This window comes from Petaurus breviceps, unplaced genomic scaffold (genome assembly GCF_028583685.1).
Source record: "Petaurus breviceps papuanus isolate PSGF00001 unplaced genomic scaffold, PetGlider_PUasm1.0 688, whole genome shotgun sequence".
In the NCBI taxonomy this organism is placed as follows: Eukaryota; Metazoa; Chordata; class Mammalia; order Diprotodontia; family Petauridae; genus Petaurus; species Petaurus breviceps.
Genome location: NW_027186457.1, coordinates 13,951,883 through 13,977,801, shown reverse-complemented (window position 1 = coordinate 13,977,801; position 25,919 = coordinate 13,951,883). Strand labels below are relative to the sequence as shown.

The window sequence follows — 25,919 nt, the reverse complement described above, 5'->3', positions numbered from 1 at the left end:
CCGTTCATTTAAAACAATAAATGTGGGAAAGCTAAAACAAAAGTTATGCTATGACTGTATTTCATTTGCCATGGCTATCTCCTCATGCAGAGTCAAACTGCAACTAACCAGTGATTATGTGGCCTTGAACAAGTCACCCGATTTCAATGAGTCTCAGTTGTTTTATTTTATCTCTAAAATGAGGATTATACCAGTTGTGAGGGAAGTATTTTGTAAACTGAACATGTACTTTCACTAAAGTCCTCCTCTGATCTTTTTTCATGGTATTTACATGATCCTGGGTCCTTGAAGGCTATAGACACAAGCTTTGCTAAGTCACTGCAAACTTTAAAAGGCTTTACATAAAGACAGTTGAGGTTGGACTGTGTTTTTCATCAGAGGACTAGCCCAGAGAAGTCAGAAGAGGCTCATGAGCACTGAATGAATTTTCTTCAGCCACCTCAGCTTAAGACTATTTACTAAGGGGGCAGCCAGGTAGCACAGCAAGTAAGAGCACCAGCTCCAGTGTTGAGAAGACCTGGAGATCGAATCCCGGGCTCAGACACTTAGCACCCACCCAGAAACACCTGGCCGTGTAACCTTGAGCAAGTTACTTAACCCCAATTGCTTAGGGGCGGCCAGGTGGCTCAGCGAGTAAGAGCACTGGCTCCAGTGTCGGGATGACCTGGATCAAATCCAGGCTCAGATACTCAGCACCACACCCAGAAATAACTGGCCGTGTAACCTTGAGCAAGTTACTTAACCCCGATTGCTTTAAAAAAAAAAAAAAAAGACTATTTACTAAGGCACAGAGGGACTGTGATCTGGAAAGCACCAAGGAAAACCCATCTATTGAGTACTGAAGCAAGTAAGTTGTTGTGCCTTCCTGTTGTAGGCTTTAGACATTTCCAAGGTTATTCTGGTTTTAACATTTTATGCTTTTACTCTCAAGAAAAATTATCTGTGTTAAACAGAGAACTCTCAGATTTAATACAAAGCCAATCTATAATAATACTATACTTTTGGGAGGGAGGGGTTGGTTTTTTGGAGGGGGAACGGTAGTGCAATTGGGGTTGAGTGACTTGCCCAGGGTCACATGGCTAGTAAGTTATAAGTGCCTGAGGTTGAATTTGAACTTGGATCCTCCTGACTCCAGGGCTGGTGCTCTATTCACTGAGTCACCTAGCCACCCCTATCTTTTTTTTTTTTTTAAAGAAAAAGGCAATGTAGCTAAAAAGTTGGACTTGGAGTTAGGAAGGCTTAGGCCCAAGTTCTACCCTGGGCACATATTTATGATAAGGCACATATCCTTCTCAGTGCCCCTGGGCAACTCATAAAAATCTTAAGTTGAAAAAGCATTCCCATTTTAGTTCTGAGCTACCTAAGCAAAAACTACTATGACTACAAAATCTATTATGAAGACGCTACTATACTCAAACTTACCTTTAGCAGCATTAACCACACCGCCTCTCACAAATGTCTTCACTTTATTACCATCACTGCCTTCAAAAGCAGCCAGGAACTCTTCATAAATCTCAGCAGCTGCCTTCTCATCCTCCTAAACAAGCAGATTTAACAATTTAGGGTGTTACTAACAGTCTAGTGTGTGACTTTCCTACTATAAATCAAGTCATCCAGGTATACACCAGCAGATGAAATCTTCCATCCTCAGAAGGCAAAATAATGTCTATCCATCCACAACGCGAAGCTACAAAAGTTATTATTAGCTAGGCAAATCTCATCTTGGGAATAAAAGAATGCTTTCAGTTACCGATGTAAACTGTTTTTCTATACTGAATAAAATGTATTTTTAGATATGCCCCAACTGCAGCGCTTGAGCTCACCACCCTTAGAAGCACCACAGTCACAGTAGAGAGATCAGGCAAAAGAGAAGGGAGGACAGGTTACCTTCTTCTTCAGTTCTTCTTGTTCCTTCTTGCTCAAAGTCCTTTTAGCTGCACTCATCTTCCCGATGCTAAAAGCTTTGAGCTTGTTCTCCAGAAGTGGCTATGAAAAGAAAAGCAAGTTCAAATGTTTATGTAAACAATTCTTAAAATACCTCTTTTCAGAACTTATGTCTAAGTTCCAAAGAAGGCTCCAAGCAAGCAAGGCCTCCCTGCCCCACACCAGGGGACAAGATTCTCTGTGCTAGGAAGAGCACCAATAGACAGACCCAAGGCACAAGTGCTTCTCTCTGGTCTTTCCCTTCACCTGCCAAAAGGCAGTGGGAAGGAAGAGGACCCTCTGCAAGATGCAACAGGAGTGACAGGGGAAGGACAAGAAGGAATGATGAAATTATAAACAGGAGGGAATGAAAACAAAATTTAAAACCTTTCCTATGTTAATGTTTCAAATATCACAAAATAGGTTCTTCATTTTATATCATCAATTTGAAATTCTAGAAAGGGAGTAAACATTTAGGCAGGGCACCCCTACCTCTTACATTCATAGACCTAAAAGAACTCTATAATGAAATTTTATGATATGGTTAAAAAGAAAAATGAGAACACACTCACACACATTCCTTTAGCAGAGGTAAGAGATCTACAAATGCAGTACACTGAACATGTATTCAGTACATTTTTCAATGTATTGCTCAGTTATGCTGACTTTTTTCCTCTTTTTTTGTCTTTTAAAAAACAGCATTTGCTCTATGGGATGGCTGAGAGGATGATGCAAAAAAAATCTATCAAAAATTCATTTAAAAACTTTTTTAAATTACAATTTGAAATACTGCAATTTTTTCATAACTACTTAAAGATAAACTTTCCATTTAAACATCTATATTATCATAAAGTGACTAAACCAACCACATAGTTTTTTAAAGTCAGAATCATTTAAAGCTATATCATTTTTATCTCTGGATGAAATGTCTCAGTTACAGGGAATCAAAATACTTAATCACTAATACAAATTTGTTTACTAAGCACTGTCCTTTATTAAATCATCCAATTATATAGGGCGCTATTATTCCACTGACTTGATATATGGGTACCTAACATTATCATAAATTATCTTGTAAATACTTAAATTGGTAGTATAATCTGTATATTTAAAAACAGGCAAATCTATCTAAAGTATGTCTTTCATAAAAGAGTAATCCTAGTAAAAGAACAAGATAAATTTTGTGGAGAAAGTACAGGACATGAAATTCTTAAACCAGAGTTTGAATCAAAGTTCTAATATTCATTAATGGTGTGATTATATAGAGCAATCAAATAACCACTTCAAGCCTCAATCTTTTTATTTGCAAAATAGGGATAATGCTTTTGTTGTGATACAGTGACATATGCAATCCAATAAAAGACCCTCACTGAATGCTTTTCCAGCTTAGGAGAACAGGTTTACCCTCTGCTGACTGTCTTTGAGAAGCTTGATCTTATCATCTAGAGGCATCAAGAGAGGTAGGCCCAACGAAGATACTAAAAAATCATCTTTCAAACCACTTCTGAGACATATTCCATAGGCTGTTATCCTCTGGATTTATATATTCTTCAAAATATCATTCTGAAGTCTTCCCAGATTAATCACAAGAGAATTTATTACTTTTCTGTTACTTGATCTAAATAGGCAAGGAGAAGATACTCGCCTTGATCTGTACTCCAAATATATATTTGCTTCTTATCCCCAAATTACACTTACTCTTGAACAACTAGTTTGCTATCTATAATGTGACCATTCTTTTATTGTACTTATACCTTCCTATCTTAGACTGTAATTTCTAAAGAAGAAAAGAGATCTAGGTAGTTGAAGGGGGAAGCGTTTGTTTTTTACTTCTGCATGAAACTTTTTGGTACAGAGCTACACACAACATGACAGTTTACACCTAATCAAAAGTGATTTCAAGATTATTTTTAAAAAGCCTTGAAAGCACAATGACATATCATTTGAAAGGCCAACCATAAATAAAGTTGGTTTTTGGACACATGTTCTACAAGTTAATTAGATCAGGAAGAAAAAGGAGGCAAGAGTTCTCATTTGTTTTCTTTAAGGATAAGGAATGGCCCCGAAACTATCTGTATAAGGTAAAAGTTTGTTAAAATTTATATTTCAAATAACTCAAAATTTTATCCTTAACATTTCACCAGAAATTAAAATTGAAAAGCTCCAGTTAATGTTAAGAAGTTAATTTAAGCAAAATATTACTCTTTTCAAAACAGAATATATTAATGAAAGTTAGAATCACACATTTTTAAATGAAACAAGACTGAGACACATGTTTGAAATTTAATAGTTGAACAGCATAAAGAATAAACCACCAATACTAAAACACAGAGCAAATGTTACACTCAAATTATTTTTTTCCTAACTCACCCTTGACAGATTTTGATGCGGAGAATCACAAAGGTTCTCACGGGTACTTTCTGTCCTATAATTGTGCTTCCTTGGGCTCTTAGGTCGTGTCCGACTTGGCATATCTGTATCTGAGGGTCCAGCTGCATCCATCTTCAGGAAAAAAAAAGCAAAAAAAATGATATCTTAAGATTATATAGTCCCAGTCTCCCGAAGATATTTTTCCTTAAAAACTAGATATGAAAAAGTATAAATCAGTAGGTCCTATTAGAAGATTAAAAGTTGCTACTTTGAGGAAGAAGACTGTCTACTGACAGTCCCTTCTGTTTGTCCCTTCCTTCTTATAATTCACTTTACATAAATCATAAGATTGGATATGATTCAGGTTTCACAACGTATATATACTAAAAGAGGAAACCTTTCTATGTAAAAAAGGGTCATATGCTCAAAATTTTAAAATAATAGTATTTTGCAGGCTAGAATTGGTTTCCCAAAATTCACATTATTTAATATTTATTTCATGACACTTCCTTGTTTTCACTTACCATCCATGACTTTTGTAGGTCAGACCTGTGAGTCTAAGTTAGATCTTTCTCCACTCTGATACACTGCCTGTCCTGTGATTTTTTTGAAATGCTTACTTCTAATAACTTTTAGATTAGTGAATCCATATAAACTAAGCATTTATTTCCTTGCCTTAAACAACACTAAATTATGAAAATCAATATAGATGCAATATTCAAAACTATTCTTAAAAGCTATACGGCAAAGAATAGTGTAGTATAGTGGAAAATCATACTGGATCTGGAAGATCTGAGTTCAAATCTTGACTTTGTCACTTATTGCCTGGTGTGACCTAAATTACTCTCTGGGTCTCAGCTTCCCCATCTGTAAAATAAGTAGCTCATATTATAATGACCTCTAAGGTACCTTATATTACTCTAAATCTATGACCACACAAGTTACAAATTTTCTAGGTGACAATTTAAGGTGACACTTATCAGGCATTGAGGAATACATCAACAGGAATCAACAAATTCCCAACTTATGAATGTAACTCCACTGGATATTCTTAAGTGCAAAATTAATATTAGAGTAATTAATGGCAAGCTATTTCTTCAAGCAGTGTTCCATTGCCACCTGCGGCATGCAGTGGTCTGGAATTATCCCAAATCCCTGGTAACTTTCACATCTTTATCATTGTATTTTCAGGGACCCCTCCCACACAGACAAGTTCACCAGCCATCTAGTTCTCCTCTCTTCACTATTTGGATAATCTTATTTCCCAGGCACTGGTGCCATTTGGAACATTCTATCAATGGCAAGGATCAAGATTTAGAAAACATACTCATCAAATCTACAGATGACAAAACAGGATCATGAATGGACTGGAGAACAAAATAAAGATTCAAAAAGATGTAGACAGGCTAGAAAGATGACCCAAAATCAACAAGATTAAATGTATACAGAGAGAAATAAAACATCCTAAAATTTGCCATAAAAATGATCAACTGAATAAATAAAAGTTGTAAGACCTGAAACTGACAGCAATTAAAGTGAAAAAAGTGGGAGTCAGTGAACTCTTGGGTCATACCCTACTCTGATATTTTAAAGGACCTGTGATATTTCACTGACAAAGATCATGCAGATATCAATTTACCATACCTTGTTCTAATCCCTGTCCATGTATTCTTAAAAATCCTGCAGTACACTGGATGTCTTCCTCTTTCCTATATAATTTCAGGGATACCAAAATGAGGCAGAGGAGTGCAGTGAAAAAAGAGGTAGACTTGGAATCAGAAGAAAACTGAATTCAAATCCTCCCTCTTGCATGAACTACTTGTATAATCATAGACAAATTACATAACTTCCCTGAGCCTCAGCAGCTTCCTCCTTTGCAAATGTACAATTATCCCCATATATCACTTGCCCCTAGGAAGTATTATCAAACAAAATAATGTAGGAAAGACATTTTACAAACCTTAACAGTGATCTCTCAGTGTCAGCTATCATGACTACTCATCTCCTGGATAATCTCTCCTCTCTAGGACTTTGTGATATGACTCTCTGGCATGTCCTCCAACCTCTCAGACCACTGCTCAGCCTCCCCTACAGAAACATAGGATCCCCCCAAAGGCTCTGTCCTGGGCCTCCTTCTCTTCCTACAGTCTTCCACGTGGAACTGATCAGATGCCACAGCTTTCTATATCACCTCTCTGTTGAAGGTGCTCATATCTACATAGCCAGCCCTAGCACAGGATCAGATCACCAACTGCTCATTGGACACTTCAAGTTCCATGTATTTCAAATGCCTTCTGCATAAAACTGAACTCATTTTCTTCCCCCAAAACATATTCCTATCCCTAACTTCTTTCTTTCTAGCAAGATACACTACGATCTTTTTAGTCACATAGCTTTGAAACTCTGGTGTCATATCCTGGACTCCTCACTCAAACATCCCATTACTGATCCACTGGCAGATTTTTTTAACCTCAACAACACATGTCCCATTAGTACCCTTCTCGAAAACCACACAACTATCACTCTAGTTCAGGGCCTCATCCCCTCTCATCTGGACTCTACTGTCATTGAGAAGGCTTTCCCATCTCAAGGCTTTGCCAAAGGCAGTTTCCTCAAACACAGATTTGACCATGTCAAATTTACTTTTTTTTTTTTTCCACAAAAAAGTAAAATCCTCTCCTGAAACTGCATAACATGCAAAATTCCCTGTTCAATAAAACCTAATGGACTCCAGGCTCACATATAAACTAAAGTAGGCAGGTAAAGCCCTTTACAACCTGGCTCTAATCTAGCTTTCCAGCCATACTATCCATTACTTCTCTTCACATGCACATACCTCATTTGTTACCTACAAAAATCTTCATTTAGAAAATCAAGTCTCAGGGAAGTTAACTAATTTGTCTATGTCACAAAGTCAGTGTGCAGGATTAGGACTCAAACTGGTATTTTGAGACATCAAATCCAATGCTCTTCACCTGTACTGTACCACTGCATAAGGGAGAAGTAAGACCAATGGTTAGAAAGGACTGACAGTTTTATCTTTTTATAAAGGAGGACCTTTGTAATGATAGTTATTTAACAATGAAGTAAAGTGCTTTGCCATACAAAATAGTGGGCTTCCTTTTGGTCCCTGGAAGCATTCAAAGCAGAGGCTAGATCATAAGCTGTCAAGGATGCTATCAGATGAATTTCTGTGTTAGCAGAGAGGCTGGGATATAGATAGACAGACAGACAGATAAATAGATAGATAGGTAAGATATAGATATAATTTACAGGTCCCTTTCAACTGATTCTAATATAAATTGGGCTAATATGATCAAGAAATTTTTTGCTTATGCAATCCTAAAAAGTAAAATCCTCTCCTGAAACTGGGAAAACCTTTTTGAATACTTTAAAGCCTAAAATTAGCCAAAAGGAGAGATCTTGTTACAAAAAAGGCCCCATGTCCAAATAACTGCCATATTCTATTTCAAAATGGCAAGAACCCATTATAATACTAATACAATGTGCTACTAGGAAAATGCATGCTCCCTTTCTATAACTTTGCTTTAAAAAAAGAAAGTTTTAGAGCATTCCCGTGCCCAGAAAATGCATCATCCTCCTGGATATAAACATCTCAAAATTTTGCTAGGCTGGTCCTCCAATGACATAATGCATATTTCAGGCCCATATGCAAAGCTATTCTAGTGTAGAAGGACCTGCTGTGGCTTGCTTATGACTGCACTAGTATGGTCTTCAAGCACCCAGGGCCACTGCCATATGATAAAAGGGATTTAGGAACTTGTTTTTGTTTTGTTTTCATGTTTTTGTAGCTAACATTTCAATTTAAATAGTTTATTTTGTAATCCGATTTTATTTTATTCATTTAAAAACAGTCTAACAATAAATGCTGGAGGGGATATGGAAAAACTGGGACACCAATACACTGTTAGTGGGATTGTAAACTGATTCAATCATTCTAAAGAGCAATTTAGAACTATGCCCAAAGGGCTGTAAAGCAGCCCAACTTCTGACTCAGTAAAACCACTACCAGGTCTTTATCCCAAAGAGATCAAAAGAAAAGGAAACGGACCCATAACATACAAAAATACTGTTTGCAGTTATTTTATGGTGGCAAAGAATTGAAAAGTGATGGGACGCCCACTAATTGGGGAAATGGCTACACAAGTTGTAGTACAGGACTGTGACAGAATACTACTGAGCTATAAGTAATGACAAGCAGAATGCTTTCAGAAAAATCTGAGAAGACTTATATGAACCGATGCAAACTGAAGTCCACAATAATAGCAATACTGCACAATAATCAACTGTGAATGACTTAGTTACAAATCAGGACTTACGATGAAAAAGGGCAACTAGGTGGCAAACTGGATAATCACAAGCCTAGAGTCAGGGAAACCTAAGTTCAAATATGTCCTCAAACACTTAATAGTTGTGTGACTCTGAGCAAGTCAATTAATCCTCTTTATCTCAATCTCCTCATTTGTAAAATGAGCTAAAGAAAATGGCAAATCACACCAGTATGTTGTTGCCAAGAGAACCCCAAATGAGGTCACAAAGAATTGGACATGGGAGTAGAAGCAGGACCTCCTCCAGGCTCTGGCTTCCACCTTCCCCAATCCATGTAAAAGGGGACTCTGAACAAACCTTGGAGCTGCAGAACCCACAAAATGACACAGAGAAGCTAACCTCCCACTGAGGACAGCCCAGCAGGAATTGGCCAGAGCAGCGCTCTGGGTGCCGAGCTCAGGCCCGTGTGAGCCAGAGGTTTTAGCCCCAAGGTGGGCCTGACCAGCCGCCAACTGTGGCCGTTTCCAGATTCATCAACACATAAATGCTAAGGACAAAGTGAGAGGTCAGTGCAGTGTGGACTTTGGGACCAGTAGATGGGAGTGCGTCAGCAAGAAGCCGAAGTGGCACCATGCTGCAGCTTCAGCTCCTGGACTGCAGGGTGTAGGGGAACGAAGCAACCAGTCTGAGGGGTAATCACTCTTGCTTTAACCTGCTTGGATCTGGATTGTGGTCTAGGATGGAGGTCCAGCTTGCGACCAGCTTGCCAGAGCGCGTGGAGGTCTCAGAGAGGGCACCCAACCAATACCTTTGGCAGCTGAGAAAACCCCAGTGTTTGGGATGAAAGCTCCCCTGTCTGGTGGCAGAGTCCTACTGTGGCAAAAAGCCCAGGGATCAAGTGACTGAGGGGCGACATGACCAGGCAAAGGAAGCAAAACAAACAGAAGACTCCAACATTAGACTCCTATTTTGGGGACAAAAAGGAGCAAAGATAGGAACAGGAGGAAGACAGCGAAGTCAGAACTCCTGCACCAAAAGCTTCAAAGGAAAATACGAGCTGGTTACAGGCCATAGAGGACCTTAAAAAGCAGATAAGAGAAGTGGAGGAAAAATTGGGAAGAGAAATGAGAACAATGCAAGAAAATTATGAAATGAGAGTCAACAGCCTGACTGAGGAAAATAACATCTTAAAGAATAGAGTAAATCAATTGGCAAAAGAGGCTCAAAAAGGCAATGAGGAGAGGAATGCCTTAAAAAGCCAAATTTGCCAGATGGAAAAAGAATATTAAAAGCTCAATGAGTAAGTAGAATCACTCCCTCAGATTTAGAATGGAGCAAAGGGAAGCTAATGACTTTAAGAGAAATCAAGATGATGTTAAACAGATCCAAACAAATGAAAGAATAGAAGGCAATGTAAAATATCTCATGGGAAAAACCACTGACCTGGAAAATAGGTCCAGGAGAGATAATTTTAAAATTATTGGACTACCTGAAAGCCAGGATCAAAGAAAAAACCTAGAAATCACTCTCCAAGAAATTCTCAAGGAAAACTACCCTGATGTTTTAGAACCAGAAGGCAAAACAGAGGTTGAAAGAATCGACTGATCACCTCCTGAAAAACATCCCAAAAAGAAAACTCCTAGGAATATTATAGCCAGGTTCTGGAATTTCCAGGTCAAGAAGAGAATATTATGAGCAGCCAGGAAGAAACAATTTAATTATTGTGGAAACACAATCAGGATAACACAGGATCTGGCAGCTTCCACACTGAGGGATTGAAGGGCCTGGAATAGGATATTCTGGAGGGCAGAGGAGATGGGATTAAAACCAAGAACCACCTACCCAGCAAAACTGAGTATCATGTTTCAGGGGAAAATATGGTCACTGAGTGGAATAGAGGACTTTCAAGCATTCTTTTTTATTTTTTTTTTTTTTGCTTTTTGGAGGGCAATTGGGTTAAGTGACTTGCCCAAGGTCACACGGCTAGTTTTTGTGTTAAGAGTCTGAGGCCGGATTTGAACTCAGGTCCTCCTGACTCCAGAGCCCGTGCTCTATTGACTGTGCCACCTAGCCGCCCACTTTCAAGCATTCTTGATGAAAAAACCAGAGTTGAATAGAAAATTTGACATTCAGATACAAGAAGCAAGAGAAGCATAAGAAGGCAAACAGGGAAAAGAAATCATAAGCCACTTATCAGAGTTGAACTATTAACTTTCCGACATGGAAAAACAATAATTGTAACTGATGAAACTTTTCTCAGTATGAAAATAGTGGAAGGGAATAGAAATATACATATACTGGAGGGTATACAGGCATATGAATACTTACGTGAATGTGTGTATATATATGTTTATAGGTATACCTAGATAGAGGGCACAGGACCAAGTTAATAGGAAGGGGTGATACTTAAAAGGTGAAATTAAGTGATGAGAGAGGAATATAATGAGAGGAGATGGGGAGAGACAGAATAGGGGTGGCTAGGTGGTGCAGTGGATAGAGAACCAGCCCTGGCGTCAGCAGGACCTGAGTTCAAATCCAGCCTCAGACACTTAACACAAAAACTAGCTGTGTGACCTTGGCAAGTCACTTAACCCCGATTGCCCTCCAAACCCCCCCCCCCCAAAAAAGAGACAATGGGGTAAACTATCTCATATGGAAGAGGCAAACGGGAAATGGTTACAATGGAGGGAAAGAATAGGAAGGCAAAAGGGAATGGGTCAACCTTATTCTCACTGAATTTGGCTCAGGGAGGGAATGACATACACACTAAATAGGGTATCTCACCCTCCAGGAGAGTAGGGGGGAAGGGGATGAGAGGGGGAATGATGGAAGGGAGGGCAGGCTGGGGGGGAGGGAAGTTGGAAACACTCACTTTTGAAAAGGGACAGGATCAAAGTAGAGAATAGAACAAGTGGGTGGTGGGATAGGAGGGTGGGAAATATAGTCAGTCTTTTACAATATATCTTCTATGTTAATGTTTTGCATTAGCTACACATGTACAACCTATACTGAACTGCTTATCTTCCCAGTAAGGGTGGGTGACAAGGGAGGGAGGGAATGAATCTGGAATTCAAAGTTTTAAAATCAAATGTTTAAAATTATATATGTGTGTGTGTGTGTGTATACTATTATTAATACTATTTTACATGTAATTGGGAAAGAAGATATACAGGCCCTGGGGCATAGAGATCCACCATGCCCTACTGGAAAAGTCAAAGGGGGTATGGGAGAAGACATGGGAGAGAACAGACTGGAGGAGGGGATATCCTATGAGATTGCTATTTTGGGGTGGTGGGTGGGGGAAAATGGGAAGAAAATTTGTAACTCAAAATCTGGCGGAAATTAATGATATAAATCAGAAGTTAATAAAGCATTTGAAAAATGAAAAAAAAATTTAAAAAAAAGAATTGGACATGACTGAAATAACTGAACAATAATAAAATATGACGAAAAATGCTATTCCACCCCATAGAAAGAACCGATGAGAGTTTAAAGGCAGATCGAAGCATATGTTTTTTACTTTATTTTTGGAAGGGTTTTTGGGTCTGTGTTTTCTTTTGCAACATGGCTAATATGGAAATATGTTCTGCATTACTGCATGTGTATAATCTACATTAAATTACTTGTCTTCTCAAGGAGGAGGGAGGAAAAGAGAATTTGGAACTCAAAGTTTTAAAAAAAAGTTTAAACTTTTTTTTTTCACATAAATGAGAAATAAAATAAACGAGAGGAAAAAACATTATTCTGAAAAATGGTCATTTAGCTTCACCACTTTGCCAAAAGGGTCCATGACACAAAAAAGGTTAAGAATTCCTGCAGTTCTGGCATTTAAGAGAGGAATTGCCACTTGTGATTTTAAGCTTTTTTAAAAAATACTTTCTCCTAAATAGGATTAGAATAAAAAATGTTACTAAAATGACAAAAATCATATGAAACAGAATTGCAAATAAAACAACACTGCAATCAAAATTTTAATGTAGGGGTGGCCAGGTAGCACAGCGAGTAAGAGCACCGGCCCCAGTGTCGGGATGACCTGGGGGATCGAATCCAGGCTCAGACACTTAGCACCCACCCAGAAACACCTGGCTGTGTAACCTTGAGCAAGTTACTTAACCCAAATTGCTTTAAAAAAAAAAATGTTAAAGTAATACCCACAAAGGTTGTAACAGTAAGGAAAGAACATTGTTTCCCAATTACTCCATTCTTATCTTTTATACTTACATGTGCATCTGAAGAGCCAGATGAATGTACTGTGTCTGATGATCTGGCCTGTGAACGTTAAGAAAAATAAAGTCAATTTTCAAACAGAGAAAAAAGTTTTCGTACTCCAAACAAGACATGGCATTTCTCTTGGTATAATTTACCCTTCCAACTGTGCTGGCAAGTCTTCTCAACTAGCAGGACTGAATACAGGCAGAGACCCCAACATACAAATAGACTGCATTTCAAACAAGTCACTTTAGGAAGTTTAAACCACAACCTGTCCAGTAATCTGAAAATTCAAACATGGATTATATCCTAAATACCTACAGAATACTACGCTAGACACTGAAGATACCAAATAGGAAAATTAAATCCCTGATGATTTAGTATCTAGCTGATATATGCATACAACTAATATACAAACAAAATACACCATTAGAATGAGCAAAGAATACAAAAGGAAAAACAGACATGAGAGATTAAAAGGAGGAATATCCTTTATTTGGGGAGAAGGAAGCTGTACCTGAACTGTGCTTTAAAGGAAGAAAAGCATTTCAAAAGCAATGAGGGATGAACTGAACAAATGTATGACATTTTAAAAGGCAGGATAAGCTGGGGGAAGAGTTTAGATAAGGAAAGCGGTAATATAAAACAAGGCTTGGAAAAGTTGGCATGACACCAGACCACAGAAGACCCTGGAGGCTAGATTCAAGCATTTGTATTTTATTCTAGTTAATATAGAACCACTGAAGGTTGTAAAGCAAGGAAAGAGGGTGTATAACATGATCAGACTTATGCATTGATATCACCATGGCATGAGTATGTGAATAGCTTGGAGAAAGAAAAGGTTATTTTTTAATTACTGCAAAAGACCACAATAAGCATTTCCGTGCTAAACTGCTACAACAAAAGCAATTCACAAGACACTGAAAGAAAAAATCTCAGTATGGAATCTCATATCCATAGGAGCAAAAATTAAAGAATTAGATTTTTATTTAGTCATTAGACTTTGCAAATCTATTTTTTTTTTTTTGCTGATCACTGTGGCAATCTCAGCATAGAAAACTTAAGGCTGTGAGCACTCACAGAACAGATCCCCTTCCTCGCCCCCCCAAGCCTCTGTTCCTGCACCCACAAAGTCAGGAGTACAGTGTGCACTCTTTCACAGGAAGGTTTTTTACTTTTATCTTTGATCCTGAGCCCCCCAGCACAGCTCCTGGCCCAGGGAAGGTACTTCAGGTTTTCCATCTGAACTGAGAGTTCATCTAATCTAACCCCCAAAGGTCTTTCTAGTTCTAAATCCATGAACTACTGTCTAATAACTTTAATTAGAATTTTATATTCCATCCAAAGAATTTATTGTATGTTCTCAAGTTACTGTTACTGACTGTGGTCTTAAAAATTCAATGCTCTTGTTTGGAAGATGGCCAGCATTTTACACTTGAACTAAGAAGAAGTGGGCTTAAAATGAAGGCTTTATGTGACAGATGAGGAAACTGACACAAAGTGACTTGCCCAATGTCAAATGGTAATCAGTAGGGTCTTAACTTGAATCTAGTTCTTTTGACTCCAAAATGTAGTCTTCCTACTATACTAGCCACTGACACAGAATAGCTGAATCAATTTAATTGATAAAAAAAAAGGATATTTAATACTCTTGAAACAAAAGAAAGTAACTACTACTAATAGACCTTAATTTAATTTCATCACTGCAGGCTCCTATACCAAAAGGGAAAACAGATTCAGGGTTGGAGGGTAGGAGCCATCAGAGGCCATCTGATGTAATATACATAATTCCAACAAATCTCATACAAGAGGTCATCAGCCTTTGCTTGAAAAGTAATTTCTTTCCTCTCCCAAAATTTTCCCAATCAAGTAATTCCCAAATTCCAGTCAATTCTACCTCACCAGTGTGCATGCTCTTTATTTTTCACTGTCCTTACCTTAAAATTCAGGAATTAACAGCCTCCTCAATTGGTCTTCCTACCTCTAGTCTCTCCACATTGTGATCTACAATTCACCTTGCTGCCCACTTAATACTACAAACACATTGGTCTTAACACATTAAAATTTTCAAAAAAAATTTTTAAGTAAAAATTGTTTTTAATTTTAGAGGTCCAGTTATACCTTTTCATCCTTCCTCCCCTCCCCCCCAGTAATGGTGCCAACTTTATCATAATCATTTGTTTCATAGTTAATTAATTTTACACTTTTTTTAGGAGCCACCAACTGCCTTTCATGTAAGAAAAGTACAAACTCCTTAGTTTAAAATTTAAAGTTCTCTATAATCTGACTCCAACCAATATTTTTTCCAGTTTTATCACCATTCCCATTATATACTCTAAATAGGAGTTCTTAACTTGAGGCTCATGTACTCTTAGGATACATAAATTTGGATGGGAAAACAATTATATCTTTATTTTCACTAATGTCTAACTGAAATTTAACATTTCCTTCAATGGTGAAGGTAGGCAACAAAAAGTCTATAGGTTTCACCAGACTTGTCAAAGAGGTCCAGAACAAAGAAAAGAAGCCCTGCTCTAAGTTCTACAAAATTTGGGATACTCTCTCCATTCTCATCCCTCTTCTGTTTCAATACCACTTCTGTTCTTATGAACCACCATGTGTCTGGAATGATTTGTCCCTTGGTGAAATTCTTCCCCTTCCTTTAAGACCCAGTCAGGAGCAACCATTTCCACAAATGTGATTTTTCCCAATGGAGAGTCTCATCAAATCTTCAGAACTTTTCTGGGTCATTTGTATATACTCTATAGACTTAATTAATTCTTGTTTTTGTGTTTCAATATTTATATGTGACTAAGTTTATAATTTTAAAAACTCAAGTATTTCTAAGCTCAGCCTTACAATTTCCCATCTTTCATCACTCCAAAAATAACACTATATTCAAAATATGTCACATGCAAACAACTCAAAAAGAAATTAGCAAAAACTGGCATTAACTCAGAATCTGGAAAGGGCAGGTTGGAGCTACACTGTGAAGGGTTTTAAAAGCCTAACAAAGGATTTTATATTTTATCCTAGAGGTAACAAACAAGGAGTTTACTGAGTAAGGAAATGACATGGTCAGACCTGAGCTTAAGAAAAATCCTCTAGCAGCTGTGTGTATAGAGAGAAGAACAGAGACTTAAGGTAGCGAGCCTAATCAAGTGGCTATTAAAATAGTCTAGATTAGAGAAGATAAGGACTTGAATTAAGGAAGTGGCTGTGCAAATTGAGAAGGGATCAGAAGAAGAAATGCCAGTTAAAAAAAAAAAACAACTAGGCAATATTTGGCAACTGAGTGAGTTGCCATGCTATTATGTTGACTTTAGTATAGAGGGGGCAACATGGGGTGAGGAAGACAATGGGAGTCAAAGGTAATGTTAGGGTATAAGCCTAGGTGAGTAGAAGGATGGTGCTGCCCTCAACAGAAATAGCTAAGTTGGGAAGAAGATTGGGTTTGGTGAAAAAATATGTGTTCCATTTTTCAAGTGTCAAGTTTGAGATGTACAATAGGCAGGTGGGGATATGGAATTGGAGCTAGATATAGTAATCTGGAAATCACCTGTTTAGAGATGCTAATTAAGCCTATGGAATAACACTAAGGGAGTATGATATGGATGATGATGCAGAAAAGGAGACTGAGCCCAAGAAGGGTCCAGATCACAGAAAGATAACTAGGAGACAAGAGCCTCACCAAAACTCAAGAGAGTATCCCAGAGGAAAGTATGATCCAACACTTTGTGTGACCTACTTTCTCTAGAAAACATGATACATGAGAAAAGCCCATCCAGTCTAGCAACTGAAAACTCTCACCTTCTACTCGGACAAATACAGAATACATTGGGGCACATGTGCTCCTCCTTTTGCTATTGAGGATGCGCTCATATAGAAAGTCTATAAAGAACCTGACAAGCTCCTCCAAACCAAGCCATTATGTTGACTTTAGTATACAGCGGGCAAATGATTGTTTGGGATCAAGACATGAAGGAGCTCAACCTGCTACTTGTGTGAAATGAATAATGTATTCAATGAATCCAAAATTGCTGGATGTGTCAAGTATGAACTGTCACCCAAATAATTAATGTAACCACCTTAAGAAAGCAATAAGAGTTGATATTGTTTCTGGGTTCTTTTAACTCTCATTTAGCAATATTTAAAACATTTTTCACTTCTCAATTCTATATCAACCACTAGTGAGCCTCTGAGACTTGTTTTACACTAAGAAAGTCACTAAAGGTTTCAAAAGAGTGTTTCAGAGAAAAGGAAGGGGAAAATAAAAGGAATTTTAAAATCCCAAAGGAGCCAAAGCAAGAATTTAATTTTTGGTCAAAAGGAAATGCGAGTAACCTACAAAAAAACTGTTAGAAGCGTTCTGCTAAGGTTAGATTAATAACATAAAAGTGAGAAAATTACTGAAAAGACAGACCCTGGAATTATAATGCTAATGCAAACAGACTAAGTACCCAACAAAATTAAGAGTTGTAGCTAACAAAGTATAGTGCATAGGTACTCCTGCTTGGAGAAGCAAATGAAGGATAATTTTACTGCTCACTAAAAGCAACAAGAAATACTCTATGAAAGGCCTGGTCATTTCATATTGATGTCTGTGTTCATGATTAACATAAAAAAAGATCACCATCAAGAGAATTTCAAGGGGCGGCCAGGTGGCACAGTGAGTAAGAGTGGCGGCCCCAAAGTTGGGAGAACTGGGATTGAATTCGGGCTCAGATACTTAGCACCACACCCAGAAATAACTGGCCTTGTAATCTTGAGCAAGTTACTTAACCCCAATTGCTTTAAAAAGAGAGAGAGAATTTCATCATGTTTACCAACATCTTTTCAGAATATCAAGAAATACAGAAATTCTGGGAAAATATTGCTAAGATCTTCCACACCAAATCAAGACTTAAGTAATTTCAATACAAAAGCACAGAGGAGATTGGCATAAAGTACCTTTAGAAAATATGCCTCAGGATTAAGAAATTAGAAGGCAGCTAAAAGACTGTAAACAAGGTCTCACACCTATTTATCATTAATACTTTCCTCTTTAAAAAAATAAAATCAAAAAGCATTTACTAAAGATCTGTAAGTCAGGTAGGTACTGAGCCAGGTACTATGGATACAAAGACCAAAAGGAAACAATCTGCCAATGAGCTTAAACTGTAAGGAGAGGAACACAACAAATACACAGAAAATGAAACAAAACATATAAAATCACATATGATTTCACTTGATCCATTTTAGTTATTTATTGCTTGTTGGAGGGGGGAAGGCAGGGCAACTGGGGTTAAGGTCACACAGCTAGTAACTGTTAAGTATCTGAGGCCACATTTGAACTCAGGGCCTCCCTGACTCCAGGGCCAGTGCTCTATTTACTGCGCCACCTAGCCATCCCCACTTGATCCTTTTTTAAAAGCAAGGTAATACTATTTTTTTTTAAAGCAATCGGTGTTGAGTGGCTTGCTTGGGGTTACACGGCCAGTTGTTGTTTCTGGGTGTGGTGCTGAGTGTCTGGGCCCGCATTTGATCCGGGTCGGCCTGGCACTGGGGCTGGTGCTCTTGCTCGCTGAGCCACCTGGCCAAAGTTGAACTATTAACATTCCTACATGGAAAAACAATAATTGTAACTTATGAAACTTTTCTCAGTAGTTGAAGGGATTAGAAATATGTGTGTGTTTGTGTATATACATATATATGTCTTTATATGAGGGTATGCGGGCATATGAATACATATGTGAATGTGTGTATATACATCTACAGGTATACATAGAGGGCACGGGACCAATTTAACAGGAAGGGATGATACTTAAAAGGTGAAATTAAGAGGTGAGAGGAATATAATGAGAGGAGATGGGGAGAGACAGAGTGGAGCAACTATCTCATACAGAAGAGGCAAGGGAAAATGGTTACAATGGAGGGGAAGAATAGGAAGGCAAAAGGGAATGGGTCAACCTTATTCCTATTGAATCTGGCTTGAGGAGGGAGGGAAATACACACTAAATAGGGGATCTCACCCTCCAGGAGAATGGGGGGGAAGGGGATGTGAAGGGGGATGATGGAAGGGAGGGCAGGCTGGGGGGGAGGGAAGTTGGAAGCACCCACTTTTGAAAAGAGACAGGATCAAAGTAGAGAATAGAACAAGTGGGAGGTGGGATAGGAGGGAGGGAAATATAGTCAGTCTTTTACAATACATCTACTATGTTATTGTTTTGCATTAGCCGCACATGTACAACCTATACTGAACTGCTTGTCTCCCCAGTGGGGGTGGGTGGCAGGGGGGGAAGGGAATGAATCTGGAATTGAAAGTTTTAAAATCAAATATTCAAATATATGTATATATATAAAAAAAAAAAACAAAAAAAATAAAAGCAAGGTAACTGCTATTACAGATGAGAAAACTGATACAGGTGAGTCACTGATAAGTGACTTGCACAGAATCACAGAACTAGAAACATCTGGGTTGAGACTGGAAACCAGGTCTTCCTGGATCTTTACTGAGTGAGTTAAACATCAGAGATGATGCTTAATAAAGACAGCACTAAAAATGAAGGTTTCATCCCTCACCACAAAGAAAATTACCTGAAATCATACAGGTAGAGACTGGAAAACCAGGGTTTCAAACTCCAAGTTCACCTAGCACTTTCTCCCCAAGGGCTGCCTCATGCTATCTAAATCAGCTCCTACAGAGGCCCTGCTAATTACTCAGGCTCTTATCAAGGAGGTAGTCAGCTTAGCTTTCCTTTAAAAAAAATTTTTTTTTATTATGAACCTGACAAACATCAACATTTCTATTCACAAAGCAGAGGAAAAAAAGATTTATATATGAAAGATGAATCTTAATTAAGTACAACCTACTTCTAAAAATAGCTCAAATCCCACATGGAAGTCACAATACTACTTTACTTGTTCATGTTCCCCTCTGACCCTCTCCTCCTCATTCTTTATTTAGTCACCAAAAATTTCACTGATGCTCCTTTCATTATCAGAATCAAAAAAAAAAAAATTCCTCTTTTATAACAATGCTGATGCAAAAAAAAAAAAAAAAATCTGTACACTGGCAGGGTCCAGAAAATTATTTTTCATTTAGTAGTTTCTACACCAGGGCAGGGAACATACAGCCTTTTAACTGAGTCCAAGTTTTACAAAAGAAATCCTTTTTATTAAGGGGATTTGTTCTGTGAGGTTTTGATTCCGATTCCCACCCCTGCTCTAGGCCATCATCATTACTACTATTAATAAATGCTTATCATTTGCTAATCATGCTCAATTAGTCAATAATATTGACTGGCTTATCCCCAACCCTATATATAACTCTAACCCCAGCCCAAAACTAAAAGTCCTCTCTTGTAACAGATTCACAGTGACAGTATCTGACGATGTGCTTCCCATTCTGCACTTCTAATCCATCACCTTTCTGCCAAGAGGTTAGAAGTATATATTGTCTTTCCAACAATGCTGAAGTAATTTCATAAGATGCTTTCTTAGTTCTCTGTTTATTTTTCTCTGCATCAATTCACACAAGTCTTCCCAGGTTTCTCTGAATCTGTTCTTTTTTCATTTCTTATGGTCCAATAATATTTCTTAACATTAATATGTCATAGGGTGTCTAGGTGGTACAGTGAATAGAGCACCAGCCCTGGAGTCAGGAAGACCTGAGTTCAAATCCAGCCTCAGACACTTAACACTTACTAGCTGTATGACCTTGGGCAAGTCACTTAACCCCAACTGCCCTTCCAAAAAGCAAAAAACAAAAACATTAATGTCATTACAACTGAGTAGCATCCACTGTTTCCAATGAAGACATTCTTACAAAGAGTTGGAAGACACCAGACATAACAAATACCAAAGTTCATAGAAAATTAAATTGACCATCCATGAAGTCACACCAGTCAAAATAAACCCCAGATTATAATTTAAATGGTTTTTTTTTAAGTTCTAGCCTAATCTATCTAAAAAACTGTGGATTCTGAAAAATTGGAAACAAAGGGAATACTGACTTAACATTTTTTAGGAGTTTAACAAAATGACTAATAAAAACAAGTCACCAAAATGAAAGCAAGAGAATTCAAAAATCACCTCAGTCAGCAAATGGGGAGGCAGTATAGCCAAGACAAAACTGGTTTAGTATACATACAAATATGAAGAGTATTGCTGGAAAATTATAGCTTTTGCCTCTCTAAACAAAAAGTAGCAAAGGAGAAAATGAACCATAAAAGAAAAAAACTGCCACAAGAACCAAATAAACAAGAAGTCAAAAGTATTTACAAATAAAATTGAGGACAAAAAAACTGATGCAAAATGCAACAGATCTACTCTAAGTTTCTATAGCTAACTACTCGTCATCAAACTTCATCAGTGACCATAACTATCACATCTGAATCTGACACCTCAGTCACTATTATGCTGATACACAGAAATAATACTTAGGATGAATTTGGGGACAGTAGCTAGACCAGAACAAGTCCACAGAAGAAAATACTGCAGTTGGCAACGAAACTATGAACATAATAAAGGATCAATTCTTAAGATCTCAAGGGACTAGAAACCAAATATATGAGGGCAGAAAAGTTAGAAAGTATTATTAACCCAAAAAAAAGGACAGTTATTAGCAACTATGCATCATATGCCTGATTTCTCATCAGTACTTCAACGCATCTGCATGTAAGAATGAAAAAAAAAAAAGCCATGGTACAGTTTCTAAGGAACTCAGGTTGGTTACTAAGAAAAGCCTCTCCTATATTCGAATAATCTGTCATTTTATTAATGCAGGTTTCTGCTATGATGCAGATTACAAACTGCAGGACTTTAATCCTGTCTATCCTGGGGACTTTAGTCCACAATCTCTCCTAAACTCACCAGGAGTGATCTACCCAATATGCTGATGATAACGGCCAAGGCAGAAAATGCTTAGAATCACATGGTTTTTTTAGACTACCAATAAACTTTGATTACTGGGACTCTAAACATGAGCTCCTTGTCCAATGATCACACATACTTCTAGAGGAGCTGAATCATATCAATCTTGACATTCTTGCCATAAACATAACCAGGAGAAAGAAGGAAGCTGCAGCTAAAAAATAGGATGTAGACCTTGGAGATGCAAAAAAAAAGAATTGTCAAAAAAGGTTTAAAAGTACAGCCAGAGGCAACAAAAAGCACTGTTTCATAGGATCATTATGTTATTAACAAGCACTTGTAAAAATGCCACCATAAAAATAATTTGTTTATGGATGTTACTAAAAAGGAGAAAAATTCTACAAAGAATGTTAAAACTTTTCAAATCAAATCAACATACAGACTAACACTTGGTGATTTCAATGCCAAGGTGAGGATAGGGAAAAACTATGATTCGAGAAGGAAAGAAAGGTGCCTACCAATTCTTTTTTTTAAAGCAAGTATTCCTATTCTAGAAGCTGGAGACTTCTATGCAGCAAAAGGACTTGGAGGGTGTTTTTCATCGAAAGTGGAGAAAACAATCAGAGAGAGGGACCACACCCCCTACTCAGGCTGGGTGAGACCATGACAAATGATGATGGTTTGAAAAAAACAAGGCTGCTTATGCCTTTGTTTTTTTTAAAGGAGATTCTTTGCTACATTTTAAGTTCCAAACTGTCTCCCTCTAGCCCTTCCCACCCTGCACTAGAGAAGACCATCATTTGACAAAGAGAGGGAGGGAGAGTGTGTGTGTACACACACACACACATAAAAAATACTTTTATTCATCAGCTTTCTCTGGACATGAATACCATCTTCCTTCACAGGTCCATGGTAGTGGATTTGAGAATTCCTTATACTCAGAATAACTTAGTCATTCACAGTTTTTCTTTGAACAATATTACTATTATTATATACACTGTTATCTTGGTTCTGCTCATTTCATTCTTCATTATTAATGTAGAAGCTCCTAAATCTTGTGTTATCCTTACAGTAGCTCCAGAATATTTAAATTGTTTCTTTCTAGTTGCTTGTGGTAACTAATTTAAATTGTAACTTTCTAGTTGCTACTTGACTTAGGAACTTCAAAACTTAGCTATAATGTTCCCATGAGTTTTCATCTTAGAATCTCTTTCAAGTGGTGTTCAGTAGATTTTTTTCAATTTTTATTTTACCCTCTAGTTCAGAGGTCCCAAAACTTACTAGACCTAACATCCCCTTTTTAAGACTGGCATCATTTCAAAATAACACCGAAAAAATTTTTAAATGACATCTTAAATCTAATAATTTGTTGGAAATTTATGGTTTGAAATTTTAATGACGCTATAGTGGGTCATATAACCGCATGGTATATTGTAAACATATTGTTACACACACATATTCCTGATGATGCATGCTGGACTTACAATTGGAGACATGCTGTAATGTAATGCCAAGCAAAGGCAACTTCCCAAGGTTCAAAATACCAGCATAGGTGCTCTCCATTTTATTCAGTGACAAATTAAGAACAGAGAAGATCAAAATATGACATCATTCAAAATACAGCATTTACTAAGTGTGATTAAATAATCTCCAAGTACTACCCCACCCCAGGACTTTACATTCATTCAATCAATTACAAAGTCCCTGTTCTAAATACTACTCCACCCCTAGGCTGTACCTTCATTTAGTCCATCACAAAGCCCCTCTTCTCAAATGGAGATTAGTTTCCAATGATAAGTAAAGCACATTCATTTGTTCAATCATAGAACACAAAAAGGTCAAAAGTTCCCCACCCCTGGATCACAATTGAATCTGCCCCAGAGTTACAACAAGTTTAAGCACAGCACTTAATACCCAAATGGAGGTCTTTTCTTCATCTTGACATGAGGCAAGTTCTCAGCAATCTTAGTTCCTGGGGAGACAAGGCTTAGCAAGGCCATAAGATACATTGCCAGTCCCTTCATGAATTTATCCTCTGTCTGTAGAACAGTCCTAGAACCCCTGAACACATTAGCAAAGCCCTCTCCCAGGATTTCTGTAAACATACAACAAGAAAATCCTTCTTCAGGGCTTCTGAACCAACAGAAAGGCTCCCAGACCCCTGCAACAACAGCACTGTCCTTCACCAGTGGACAGTATTCACTCTCTGTCTGCAGAACAGTCTCAGTATCTCTGAACCAACAGAAAGTTTCCTAAACTTCTGCAACAACAGCACTGTCCTTCACCAGTGGACAAATCTGGCAAAACAACATCAAAACAGACAGACAAAGTACCAGCAAAACAGCCATGTCTCCTCAGTCCTCAGCAGCTCTGGGTGGCAGCTCTCAAAGTCCTGGGCAATTCAAAGTCGCCCTCAGCAATCCTCTCAGTCTCTCTCTGCCTCCAAAGGTGCTGCTTCCAAAAAGTTCTTCTGCCTCTCTCTTGTGTCTCTCCAAATCTATAGTCACCAGCTCCTCCCAGTTCAGCACTCTCTTTTCATGTCAACAAGTCCATCCCACAAGTGGGATTAACAAGCTCTGGGTTTTAACACAATAAAACCAAAAACCAAGCCAATACAGGGGAATATTTAAATGCCATTACTATTACACATGCTCACCTGGCAATGCTTAAGACCTATTGTCAGACTTGACCACGGATCAATTATAACTTGCATTTTGTGTTTATTTGCAAAATAATATAATCATTATGCCTTTAACTTTGTTATACAACAGATGAAACACACACAAAACAAAATTTTCTAATCTTCTCTTCTTATGCTTCTACCACTCCCTTAATTTTATTCAATGCCCCCCAACTGCACCCAACACTACTACTGCCCACCCTGGATTGTTCCAGCACTCCCCAGAAGCAGTACCACCCACTTTGGGAACCTTGGCGAGTCTAGTCCTAAAACTTCAGGGCAATTTTCCTCAATAATTTCTTTAAGTATAGTGTCTACTCTTTTTTATCATAATTTTCAGGTAGTCCAACAATTCTTATATTGGCTCTCCTCAATCTGTTTTCTATTGGCTGTTTTTCTAATGACATGTTTCAAATTCTCTTGGGTTTTTTTTTCATTCTTCTTGGTATTGTTTCATAATTCCTTGTTGTCTTATGAAGTTATTAGCTCCCCCTTGCCCAATTCTAATTTTCAAGAAGTTATTTTCTTCCATAAGTTTTTGGTTCTCTTTTTCCAACTGGTTGCCTTTCTTTTCATGATTTTCTTATTCTTATTTTTTTCAAATTTTTCATCAACCTCTCTTATTTAATTTTTTAAGACCTTTTTAAGCTCTTCCAAGAACTCTTTTTGGACCTGTGACCATTTTACACTTTTCTTTAAAGCAGAAGTAGCTGTTTTGACTTCACTGTCATCTTCTGAGTTTGAATTCAGATCTTCTCTATCACCATACCAGCTATCTTTGGTCAGTTTCTTTCTCTTTTGCTCACTCATTTTTTAGCACCTAGTTTCTTGGCTTTTAGCTTTACGTTAGAGTTGGGCTCTAGTCTCAACATGTGGGGAATAATTTTTCAAGTATCAGGTTTTTCCTGTTTTCTGAGTTCTATCTGAAGGCCTAACCTTAGGTAACCTCCACTCTCTACCGCAGCTGAGACCAGGGCCCTGGGCACCACTGTCTCTGCACTGTGGCTACAAGTTTCAGCTCACCCCTCTGCCCTGGAACCAAAACGTGGGACTCCACTCTCCTAGGAGTGGCCACAACCATCAGGGTCCCGGCCCCTCTTCAACCACACTCAACACCTTGTAGGTCATGCCTTCTCACCCACCATCACACCCTGGGACCTAATGTTGTCAGCACACCTGGGTCCCCAGTCCATTGCCAACAGAGGGCCCTATAGTCTTTACCTGATCAACTATCTATCCACCACACACAGCACATGGGGAGAAAGTTCCTGAAGCCAACGCTGTTGGTAACAGCTGCCCACAGGTTTTGTGGTTTACTGATTCATTGTTATCTGTACTTCAATTAGGCCAGACCACTACCCCAGGAGGTAAGGTCTTCCCTAATGTCCTCCCTTCCAAGTAGTCTTAAACTAGACAACTGCTTTACCCCAACTTTTAATTATTTCTGTCACTCTAAAGTCCTCTTTAAGGCATTATTTTAAATTCTTTGTGGGGGAATCTGGGAGCACCAGGTAATTTCCTGCCTTATTCCACCATATTCCCAGAATCCTCTCAGCTGCTTGGCTTTTATTTAGTTTCCATTTTCTCAGCCAAA

General features: G+C 38.1%; 1 protein-coding gene across 3 annotated transcripts in view; it reads right to left on the bottom strand.

Moving 5' to 3' along the window:
• The window catches only part of U2SURP (U2 snRNP associated SURP domain containing), a 105,264-nt gene that overhangs the window by 66,949 nt on the left and 12,396 nt on the right, over nucleotides 1–25,919 (bottom strand). For all 3 annotated transcript variants that reach the window (XM_069104695.1, XM_069104693.1, XM_069104694.1), the window contains exons 2-5: nucleotides 12,805–12,852; nucleotides 4,294–4,425; nucleotides 1,888–1,986; nucleotides 1,423–1,537 (exon numbers count right to left, since the gene is read on the bottom strand). In XM_069104695.1, the coding sequence (XP_068960796.1) occupies nucleotides 1,423–1,537; nucleotides 1,888–1,986; nucleotides 4,294–4,425; nucleotides 12,805–12,852 (394 nt within the window). The remainder of the gene's footprint in view (nucleotides 1–1,422; nucleotides 1,538–1,887; nucleotides 1,987–4,293; nucleotides 4,426–12,804; nucleotides 12,853–25,919) is intronic.